Consider the following 11987-nt stretch of genomic DNA (forward strand, 5'->3'; position numbering starts at 1 on the left):
AAAAATGAAGAAAATCAGACTCTTATTTAGAGAAACAATCAAGCACATAATACCTTTTGTTTGTGAAAAAGATTGATTTCCTCTCTCTCATGCTCACTATTAAAACTTACACCTGGACCAACTTTATAAACTTGTTGGCATTTTTGTGCGTTGGTATTTTTAGTTCACAGATCTGATCTTCCATCGGCTGGTTTGTGTTTTACTCCCTCATAAAAAAACTGCACCGAACACTCATCCTCATTGTTAAGTGAATTTTTCAGTGTAGAAAATTGCAGAAAATATGATATTGCCTCAAATGTAGATGTTTACTACCATAGAAAAATTGTAAACTAACAACTCTTTACATTTAAGATGCTGGTATCAGTGAATGTGGGGAATGTTTACATTCAGAAACAATTAATTACCAAATTGCTAAATAATCGTTTGGTCATTAATCAGGTAACTACCTCTGCTCTTGAGTACTCGCTGGTTTCGGTGTGCCTGAGTACATATAAACTGATTTAAAATATTAGCTGCACCAAAAACCAATTTCTTAAAATGGAAAATTTCAGATGCTCTCGCTTTTACAGTGTTTTTAATCTTACCGGTCTTTTGAGTTTCGTTTGTATTTTGATAATCAGCATCTTACAGTTTTGTGTCAACGTGTCAACTAACTGACTATGAGACATTTAAATCAACATATCAATTTTATTTTAGCATGCAATGAAAAATATATAATACTGCCTTAATACTGCCTCATAAAGCATTTTTATGCTGCGGAGGAAAGTGTAAATTGCACCACTTATGGAAGATTAACGGCTCAGGAAGCACAACTAGCAGCAAGTGTGCAGGTTCCAGTTAGCAAGAAGAACATAAAGACAAACAAAAGGAATGGGATTTTTATGGTAGAGTCTGCAATTATAATAAAATATACAATTATAGGTGTTCTCTGTCTGTAGAACGTCTTAATTCAGACTTTTTTAAAATTTTGGTCAGTGTTCTTTGGTGTCAAGAGATAAAAGCATCTCCAAACCAAGATATTCCTTTCATTGAAATCTCTTTATTATTATTGACATGTCCGAGTGCTGGGCTGGAAAAAAATGCCCACGTATAACATCTTATTTCCTGTTCTGGGCTCAGTGCCAGTGAGCTGAGGAATTTCTGTCTATATATACAGTCAGGCAGGAGCACGGCATCTTTTTAACAGTCCAGCCAGGACATGTCAATATTAAAAAGATATTTTGATCTGAGGATTGTCTTAGTTTGAAGAGATTTTTTCTTCCTCTCACACACTTTACCTCTAATACTTTTATGTCAAATTCAGTGAATATCTCATTGTGGTCTTCTACATTGTCTGAAAACAATGTGGGCACTTTCCCAATTTGTCCCGTGCATGAACTTATATGTTCAACGGGAAAGTGGGATATGGGACGGTAAATCTGGCACATGCTACTATCTAAATACACTAACTGGCTAAATATCAACAGTCCTGCTCTATAATTGCAGATTGCACCCTTAAATTCTGAAGTGAATGATGACTGAATTCCATTTTCAGTGTTTTTGTGTCGTGCATGTTGACTGTCTCGGCTTCCTGGGACACTTAAATAGAGCAGAGGTTACTCCTGTTAACCTGTGCTTTCACTATGTGATGTCAAAATGCAGGGAAAAGGGCCTAAAAGTGCAGATGTGCAGACACCAACAGCATCTGCCCTAAATCTGAAAGTCTTCAAGCTGGTCATGTGAAGCAGGTTAACTTCCAGCACATTAACAGGTGTCTGTGCCTCAGACTCTATAAATACAGCAAAACACTTCAGGTTCACTTCCTGTTTGACACACATGAATCGTTTCGTCTCAGTTCCTCTTTGTGAATCTGTTTTTTTCACCCCAGGTCAATGAGATCTTCATCGCTGCGTTCCTCCTCTGTTTGCCGACTCCTCAGCCATTCTTCTCGTGCTTTCTTCACTTCTTGGCCATAATAATCGTGAAGTTTGCGGAAGTCCTCAAGCGGGTCAAAGCCCACCAAAGGCCATTCCCCGTACAGAGGTGCTGGTCCATTCAGCGGTGTCACGTAAGCATTTCTTCTGTGCCACAATTTGGGAGACTTTTTAGCCACCACTTTGGTTGGTTTTGGAGGTGCTTGTAAAACAGTGCTGTCGCTGTTGCTCCTTCCCTCCCTGACCACCGCTGCTGTTGTTGGTCCCTGTGCAGTGAATAGGAAGCTGTATGTGGACGGTTTGAGGGGACTGATGGAGGAACGGGATTCGCCAGAGCCTTTTTGCTGTTTAGCTTCTGAAAAAATAAACAAAAAAGAACATTTTTGTCACAAATATAGCTCCTGTAGCAGCTTTTTTTCAAGAACTAGTAATATTTTGTGCTTGAGTTCACGGAGAAAATCACTCTTTTGTTTGAATAGCTGCTTAGCTTAGCTTAGCTTAGCACATACACTGGAAATAAGGGGAAAAAGCAGACCTATGTTGGTTAGCTAATGACAAAACCTATTAAAAATTTAAGTCTAAAAATCACAGATTAGCTACCTCAATTGCCTAATTTATAAAGACACAGATGTGTAAAAGGGATTTAAAATTTGTAGAAATGTTCTTGGTTTAGATCAGTAACCTTCTGGAACCTGTTTGTATTTTCAGCAAATTTATATACAACAAAAATTAACATAAATGACAATATAATTGCTATTTGTTAAAAAAATACTGATTTTGATGTAGGCTTTATGGACAGATTTTGCCTGTTTTTTATAGGCATCATTTTTTTCAATTATTTTGCAAGGTGTTAATACATTATTAAAAATCTGTTATCTGTTAAAAAAAAATCTTTATTTTTTTTAAATAGTGTAATTTCGCAGCCAAATTTTGAGAAAGGCAAAATTACTTTTTGCACAAATATAGATTTTTAATTTGGACATTATTGTGTAATTTTGACCTTTTTTTAGAGAGAGGGAGAGAGAAAAAACATGTAAATTAAGATTTTTTTTTTAAAAAAAATGAGATATTATCTGTAAGTTTAAAAATAATTTAACACATTTATTTATCCTTAATGTACACAATGTTACTTTTGAATACAGGCAAAAATCTTGATTTTTAAAAAAAATTTAAATACAGTAAAAAAAAATGTGATTTTCTGGTGAAATGTTGTAAAACAGCAAATCAACATTTGTTTTAAAAAAAAGTACAGATTTTTGATTTGGATGTTAATTACAGTTTTTACCTGGGTTTTTTTACAGTCAAGTAGTAAATGTTAAAACTTCTTTTAAAATTTAATCCTCGGTATTATCTGTAATTTGACAGAACTGGGAAAGTATATAAAAAAACGTAAATTGTTTTAATGAATGTTTGATTTTTCTGTGTATTTTAAAAACCGTGAACTTTAATCCTTAGAATAGAAGCACCAGAACGATGCCACAGCCCTTTAACTCACCTTCATACTGCCTCCCCAGGTCTCTCACCAGCAGAGAGAGGTAACAGTGGCTGGCCGACAGCAAAGCCTTCACCCAGCTCTCCTGCGTCTGTCGATCCACTGCTGCAAACCTGTAGGTTTTGAGTCCGGGCCCGAACACCAGGGAAAAGGCGAACTGCGCATCGGACTCTGCCCTGCGAACTGCACATCGCTCCAGAACAATGACACCCAGCAGGTGTCGGTCACCTGGACGCTCCTGGTAGAACAGCAGGTTGGCCTTTAGGACACACCACCGCCGCTGGTAGGTGGCATTTCGCTCTTTCTATCAAGAAATGAGCCAAAATGAAGCAGGATTATTGCATTTGTCACCACACGAGAAGTGATTTCGTACTGTCTGTGTTTTGTGTTTCCTCAAACCTTTTTATAAAGATATCCCTCTTTGTCTACCGGAGAGGTGCATGATAGGTAATGAGTCAAAATCTTCTCATGGAGCTTCATCCCAACACAGCATGTGGAAGGTATTTATACTAGAAAATGAAAGAAATATAGATTAGAACAAATTACAGATGTGTAAGTTAAAACTTAAAGCATCTGGAGAAATGTTTGTAATTAGAAACTATATGTTGGCACTTTTTGGTTGAAGTTAATTTCAAGGCAAGTTTGAAAATAGTCAAATACTATCACACATTAGGGTTATAAGCAGCACTCAGCCCATGTAGGTGTAGAGTATAATCTACCTAACAGAAGTCAGTCAATGAATGTACTGTAAAGTTTCTGTTTGGGGCCCCCGGTTAGTTTTAGTTCTGAGTAAAATCTCACATCCCTCCAAGCTTTTGCACTTTTATTTTAAGTGTTTTAGTCTTTCACAAGAGGAACTTTTTTTTTTTTTCTTTTTGCAGCGTACAACAATGGATAGACAAATATTTTAATTTAAGTAAGAAAAGCTTCTACATATTGGTTAAGCTGTTTAATTTTGGTTCACATCAATAGATTTGAATTTCCTGAGCAGAGATTAGTTTTTAATTGTGCAACAAAATTCTGCGAAACGTGACCGATTCTAATCTATGAGAATTACTGTTTACACTGTAAAAACTATAATATTCCAGTGGCTGGGGTGCCAAAAATTACTGTAAAAATACTGAAAAATAACCATCTCATAAAAATACAGAATTTTTTTCATAATTGAAACACAGCTGTGTATGCATTTCTTGACTTTTTAATGTTAATTTTTTTTTTAAAAAAAGGTGAGACCTTGTTTTATGGAATTACATTTTGACTTACACATGCCACTGACTAGAAGATATGTTCACACTGAAATAATTTGCATCCTGGATGGTTTGTAAAGAAATTATGTGTAAATTTGTGTGATGTTGTGTACACTGCAAAAAAAAGTAGGTAAAAGAAGGATTATCCCATAGAAATACAGTAATTTTCCATAATGAAATATATTTTTAAACTTAATTTTACATATCATACGGGTTTTTTAATTTTCATCGGTTCATGAAGGATATTTGCAAGGATAGATAGATAGATAGATAGATAGATAGATAGATAGATAGATAGATAGATCGTCCAAGAGCATACTGTCATTTCAAATATATACTGAATATTAATATAAGTAAAATTAAGCATTGCAACCTGCATTTCTAAATAGGTTTTAATGACAGTGACAGTAATGTCGTCAACTAGCAACATTAATAACCCTGCAGTTCTTGCACAGTGACTCCGGTTAATTAAAAAAAACTGTGACTCAGACTTACCTCTTCCACTGCTGCGTCCCTCACAGGGCCACTTCACCCTCCACACAGTCTTTACATTATTTACATTTACAGAAATTTTCTTTGGATTCTTGTCGTTCCTGAGCGTGAAGCCAATTGTTCTCCATCAGTTTGAATCGTCCAGGACCAGACAACGCTTGAATATATAGTTTCAGGTTACTACCACTGGTTGTCCCTCGGGTACAAGAGGACGGGTGTTGAAATATAAATAACTCGGCCCACTTCCTGGTAACAAAATCCTGACACATTATATTCTCTCTCTCCTCTACGCTTCACTCTGCCTTGAGCCGACGGGCCGCACAAACCGGACTCGCTGACAAGAAGTGCTACCTGGAAGTGAGATGCTAAATGTTGAAGTGGAGTTTGAGGTCTGATGCATCTGCTTCAGCTCTCTTGCTTCTGCATTTTCTGTTACTTTTCTTTTTGTCATACATTTTATTTTAATCTCTGTTCTTTTGTGGCACAGATATCCCTACTGGTAGATGATTGATTCTTCAGAGAGACATACAGAACTTTATTTAGATGTACTTAATGTTTATTAATGCAAGTAATAGCAGAAAGACATTCAGTGACCTTTAGGAAAATGTCTCTCAGCATTTCTTCACTAGTTGTGTCTATTTCTGATGGCCACTTATCCTTTTTATCCTAATGGACCTCAAGGAATTCTGAAGCTAAAAGGGTCTGAAGTGTTAAGACTTCCAGGGCCTTATATACTGTAGACGTGTTTCTACACCACAGAGTTTCAGATTACATACGAGTGTAAAAAAAAAAAAAAGTGTTACATTCCTGAACACCGTCTTTAAGGATCCAAAACATTTGAAACCTCAACAGTGACTTTTTGCTTCATCTTAGTTCCCAGCTGGGGTATAGGGGGAAAAGCACTGAGTTTAATGGATATATTAATGAAAAGTGTCAACAGTACAGCACAAAAATGTCACAATTAGTCCAGCACTGTGGGATTTATCACATAATTCATTCTTGTGTGTCACAATTAAAGGTATTGAAAAAATGTTAATACAAAAACATATTAGATTATTTTTATCTGTAAATATTTTAATACTTTAGTGTTTTCAACAACATATGGATCAGGTTTAGATGTTCTTCAGTTTGATGCAGCTGCAGTTCGATATAGCTACATAGAAATTCACATAGCTGTTCCAAAAAACCTGTCATACCTTGGGCTTCCCAAGTGTCAACTAAGTAATTATTTGACTGCAGAAGCTTCAATGATGACACATAAAATGAAAAGCTAAAAAAAATATAAAAGTAGTACAACACATCTGTTGGTAAATTCAAGCACAAAATTAAAAAGAATCTTTTCAGCAAATCAATTATGAGATCAGAAACAAGAGGAGTTTAGGAGTATGTCTAATCAGAGCTAATTAACAACTTTTGCATTACTAGTTAACTTTTTCTTTAAATTTTGACATTCGTGCCTAAAAACTGTTTTGCTTAAATAATACGGCTTGTAAATGTTCTGTCAATGTACTGACTAATTGTTGTCAGCCTTAAATTAATTAGAAAATGCAGAATATTCACGTTATCAACTTGCACTAAAGCTCCTCACCACATGGAGGCGGCACCGCTTCGAGGTGAAAACAACATTTTTCCAAAAAAGACGAAGAAGAAAACCAGCGAAGAAGAAACGAAAACGAACGTCGCTTGAATTATTTTCAGGTTTATGCCCGATTTTGCAGCTTAATATTACTTTAACCGCCTTGTTTGCATATTTCACTCGTAGTGCGTATAAGTTACACTACACTAAATGTCATCTCACCTGTAAGCAGGTATCTTACCAGAATAAACGCCTCATTTGTCCTGCATGCGCTGTGTTGTTGTTGGCTAACAGTTTAGCTTCAAGGCTAACATGAGTTCTGACTGAACGGTTCATATTTCCAGCCTCACAAGACTTGACTGTGTGAAAGTGGTGTAGAAAAATACTCACTGATGTTACAGCTCACCTTCGGTTGTGTTTCGGGATGTAAAGAGTCACTGTCTTGCCTTCTGCAGCACCATGCCGAAAAGAAAAGTGACATTTGAGGACGGTAACGGAGAGTTTGACCTGGAAGATGACGTCCCAAACAAAAAGGTAAAGCTGTCCAATTTCCACAGTTATTTATCAAGTTTAAAGTGATGTGGTGTCAGAGGGCAATAGTTTATGTTCTCAAAGTGTTGCACCATGAAAAGCCCGGAAATCCAAACGTTAAATTGTTTTTGCTAAGTAGGTTCTTCTTTATTTTCTCTAAAACTGTTCATCAAAGCAGCACACATTTATTCCGAATACGCATAAAATAGCAAATTTTGTTTCACAATAGACTCCGTAAAACATGTTTTAACCATTTTTTTTATCTTAAAGCAGTTACCAAAATTGTGCTGCATAGTATTTATGGTTGTAGTGTATAGCGTAGGGCTGAACGGTTGATCAGTTTCAAATGTGAAATTGCAGGTTGGAGCAATGCGATTAGTAATCTGCAAAGACTACTCTTTAGGATTTACGTTATACAGAACTGTTGACTCTGGGTTTATTTTTTATTTATTTGTATTACTCTGTTTACCTTGTTTGCAGAATGTGCAATACTGAGATGCTTCTCACAAGCCTGAAGTTCTTTACAGACTCTTTCAGTTTAATATTCATATTTAATATTCAGTTTGTCGCAGTCACAGCTTTTGTGATAATCATTTTGTCTCCTATATCCTTTATTAAAATATAATGAATACATATTTGCGGCAGTTTTTATCTTTAGGGTCTCATCTTTGCATTAGAGTATAGTGAGGTTAAAAATTTGGTTGCATTTTTGCTGTTATTATGAACCATCACACAACAAATACTGAACTGAAATTCTGAAGAATTATATTGTAAACTGTTCCGCCCTTGCATGAACTAGTATATAGTATATGAGCAGAATTGTCAGCTATTAAATTCATCATCACTATTTTGATAATTCATTAATTGAACCAAATAGTTAAAAAATAGAACTGTAACTTAGGATTCCAGCTGCTGAAATTTGAATATATTGGGGGGTTTCTTTACTCCTCTTTCACAGTAAACAGAATATCTTGTGGACAAAACAAAACACAAGAGGGTGATAACTTTGAGTAACCCCATTAGACATTTTTTCCACTATATTCTGACATTGTAGTACGTATGAAACAACTAATTTATTGATATATAAAATAAGTGACAATTTAAACCCGTAGTAGTAGTACTAGTAGTGTGCTGTACTCTCTACTGGCAGCCAATACCCCTCGGTCTTTTAATGTCAGTTGATTCTTGTTAACTTCACACAGTCTGACTGGTCAAAGATTTCAGTGCACACAGTTATCAAAATCTGCAGCCACATCATTCAGGCATATGGGTTCTGTAAAGCGTCTTGAGTCAATTTGAACTGTAATTTGCACTATATAAATAAAATTGAATTGTATTGAACATCAAAATACTGTGGAGGTACTGCACTCAAATAAATGAAATAATGAGAAAACTTTTGTCATAGAATTATAGCAGAAAATCCACATTATGTCACCGAAATGTGTAATCACGGCTTTGGCTGCTTATTTTTTTGGTTAGCTATGTATTACTTGATATCAGTATTTAAAGTATAACTGCGTTCATATTAAGGATTAATATGTGTTATTCCACAGTGTAGTGCAGGTACAACATGACACCCACAGGCAGAAAATATTTTGACAACTAAAAATCTTCCCTAGATATACAATCAGTGGCATCACCTGACCAATAAATCCTGATGTGTGATTTGTCAGTTAGGTCAGCAAAACTATATGGTTTAACTGTAATCTCTGAAAATGAAATTGCCACAACTGATTCCATACAAACAGTGTGATGCATCCCTGTATTACTGGTCCAAGACAACAAGTAGAGAAGAATGACAACTTGCGTTAAGACAGGATTTCCTTTGGACCTATACAGACTATATTTATTGCTCCATACACTACACTTACGATGCACCACTCTATTACAGTGTCGGTGAAATGTAGCGTATGAGGCTACGTTAGTCATTTGTACTGATGCTTGCCACATTGGTAACAAGGTGTCCAAGTTAAGGGCTTTGAACAGGTGCCGGACTCTTTAATTAATTTGCTCTTTATGGTGACATTTTTTGATGTAGCCGTAATGTAAGACTTAACTTAGATTGAAATTGTGAATTCCACCACCTGTTTAAGTTGATCCATAGATGGGTGAACTGCTGCGGAGTTTAATATTTTTTCAGAGCAACGAAAGTTGTTACTGAATCTTACAAGTAAAAGGAATGTTTGTATTGCATTTACTGCTAACTAGTGTTTTCTTTTCAATGTTCCTTCTCTATAAAATAGAGCTGTGAGGCTGTCAGTGGACCCGGCTCCAGGTTCAAGGGTAAACATTCCCTTGACAGCGATGAAGAGGATGAGGGGGAGGACACAGGCAGCAGCAAATACGATATTCTAGCCAGTGATGATGTGGAGGGTGCGTCTTACTGATTACGTTATCTGTAAATATGACATGGTAAATGTCTGATAAATGGTCTTGCTCAACATGTTTGCAGAAACAAAATTGCAAATATGTTTATGTACTCTTGGCATGTTTAATGTTGAAGTTTTTCCTCACTTAGAATTATATTTGGAGGTATGCTGTTGACAAGAAAAACATCTAAAGTGTCGCACCTGCTTCATACAAGTTCATACGTTTTAATTCAAGACAGTGCCAACTATGTTTTCAGGTCAAGAGGGAGCAACAATCGACTATGATGAGGGAGTTTCTATTACGCCTTTCAACCTGGAAGAGGAGATGCAGGAAGGCCACTTTGACTCGGAGGGAAACTATTTCATCAAAAAGGAGCAACAGATTAGAGACAACTGGCTTGACAACATTGACTGGGTAAATGCATTTTAGGGACATTTATTCATTTTTGAAAACTTTTCAAGCACCGTGAAATAATATACATTTCCTCTTCCAGGTGAGAATAAAAGAGCAGCCTTTTAAACAAAAGAAGAAAGGTCTTGGAGCCAAACGGACACGCAGAGCCGGTGATGAGGACGAGGCTGAGGAAGAAAAGCAGAGAGAAGAAAAGCAAGCAGACAAAGAAGAAGAAGAAGAGGAGGAGGAGGAAGCAGAGCCTGCCGAAGATCCCCTGGCATCCTACACGCAGCACCAGCTCACCGAAGCTGTAGTTGAACTGCTACAACCCGGTGAAACAGTTGCTAAAGCGCTACGTAGGTTAGGAGGCCTCGGAGGGAGAAAGAAGGGAAAGCTGAGAGAAGAGAGTGAATCCACAGAGGAGGCTAAAAGGGATACAGAAAAGCTCGATAGGCTCACGGCACTAGCTGACAGACTGGTTGGATCTGGGATGTTTGAAATCTATCAGCAAACGTATGAAAAACTGGCCTATTTGATGAAGAGCATGATGAGCAAGCAGCCAGCGGTGGGGAAGAAAGACAGGGGTGATGGTGACGGCAAAGAAGAGGATGAACTCGACATGTTTGCTGACGAATTTGATGAGAAGCACAGCAGCAAATCAGGGGACAGCAAAGAGGAAGATGACAAAAGAGGTTACTTAGTCTTGGTTTTATACGTTTGACTTTAATTTTCCAAAATATCTGTTGTGTGTAAACCAGCTTTGTGTTCCTCTCAGTGAGTGACGAAGTGATGTGGGAGTACAAATGGGAAAACGAGGATAATTCAGAAGTCTACGGTCCCTTCACCAGCCAACAGATGCAGGTATTCTCTTGCAAAAGTTTCTTGAGGTTGTACGTGTAGATACATGTGGGCAGGGTTTATCCTGGCTCAGAACAGGCCTTTGGTGGTTGACTATGCACAGCAGTTAGACACAATCGGGCCAGGTAAATAAAAGGAAATGAGTCAGTGTTACATCATTTACAAATCTTTGCATTTTTTAGTCGTTACTGATGTCTTGATAACCAAAAATATATTGCGTAAATACAAGAAACCCCGATGAATGCTAAATTCTGATGATTAAAAACCTCATTTGGGGGGGAAAAAACCTCTTTGCCTGGTGCAAAAACACCTGGTACATGAATCAACTCCAATCAATTTCTTTTATTGTCTGATTTTCTAAGCAACTGTTTAAACATGTGAGCCTCAAAATTGACTCGTGGATAAAAAAAGGCATGTTTTCTTTTAAAAAATAAAATTACTCCATTTTTTAGAACCACAAACTGTAAAAACAGAAAGAGTCATTGGATTTTGGTTTAGTTTTCAAGTTAGAATCAAATAAATCCTTATCACTTGCACATATACTGACAAATTGACTTGAAACTCTCCTATTTTGTTTTTGCCACTTGCAAAGTTATTAACAAATCCCATTATGTTTATTAGATTATTGGGTTGCCGTCTGGACTTACCTTTAACCCCCTTCTGTCCAGATGGGTTTTAATCTCCTTATTGCTGTTTTTTCCAGGACTGGGTGGATGAAGGCTATTTCAGCAGTGGTGTTTACTGCAGAAGGGTGGACCAGGAGGGATCTCAGTTCTACAACTCCAGGAGACTAGACTTTGAGCTCTACACATGATTTAAGTAACCGATCACAACCATTGCGATCGCTGTGAGCAATCATGTTCCATCTGCGATCTTTCTTCAGTTGTGTCATCCAGGGTTTTATTGTCAAATCTGTCCATTTAACACTGGATTTGTTTTCTGTACATTGTTTTTAAATAAAGAATTCATGTGTTTGCTGGTGTTATCAGTCTCTTTTTTTGTTTGTTTTTGGCTTGCTGAGAACCAAGTCACGTGGTGGGTTCATTTTAAGGGCCTTGGATTATTTTATTCTAAGCATTCAGTCATATGCAGAATTATCTTGATCCTAAAAACTG

At 36.8% G+C, this 11987-nt stretch overlaps 2 protein-coding genes across 3 annotated transcripts; one reads left to right on the forward strand and one right to left on the reverse strand.

Annotated features, from left to right (window-relative positions):
- Positions 1 to 667: 667 nt before the first annotated feature.
- pheta2 (PH domain containing endocytic trafficking adaptor 2) lies at positions 668 to 7240 on the reverse strand. Of its 2 annotated transcripts, none has more exons than XM_022195199.2 (4): positions 7127 to 7240; positions 3805 to 3914; positions 3409 to 3709; positions 668 to 2268 (listed from the first exon to the last, which is right to left on the reverse strand). In XM_022195199.2, exons 2-4 carry the CDS (start codon positions 3883 to 3885, stop codon positions 1859 to 1861), a joined length of 792 nt encoding a protein of 263 aa, XP_022050891.1. In that variant the 5' UTR covers positions 3886 to 3914; positions 7127 to 7240; the 3' UTR covers positions 668 to 1858. The 2 variants fall into 2 exon arrangements, with proteins under 2 accessions (XP_022050891.1, XP_022050882.1); XM_022195190.2 differs by lacking the exon at positions 7127 to 7240 and adding an exon at positions 5148 to 6599.
- Positions 6790 to 11846, forward strand: cd2bp2 (CD2 (cytoplasmic tail) binding protein 2). The gene is made up of 7 exons (XM_022195179.2): positions 6790 to 6842; positions 7176 to 7254; positions 9495 to 9624; positions 9878 to 10035; positions 10115 to 10706; positions 10790 to 10875; positions 11576 to 11846. The coding sequence occupies exons 2-7, from the start codon at positions 7180 to 7182 to the stop codon at positions 11684 to 11686; spliced, it is 1152 nt and encodes a 383-aa protein (XP_022050871.1). The 5' UTR covers positions 6790 to 6842; positions 7176 to 7179; the 3' UTR covers positions 11687 to 11846.
- The last annotated feature ends 141 nt before the right edge of the window (positions 11847 to 11987 follow it).

This window comes from Acanthochromis polyacanthus, chromosome 21 (genome assembly GCF_021347895.1).
Source record: "Acanthochromis polyacanthus isolate Apoly-LR-REF ecotype Palm Island chromosome 21, KAUST_Apoly_ChrSc, whole genome shotgun sequence".
In the NCBI taxonomy this organism is placed as follows: Eukaryota; Metazoa; Chordata; class Actinopteri; family Pomacentridae; genus Acanthochromis; species Acanthochromis polyacanthus.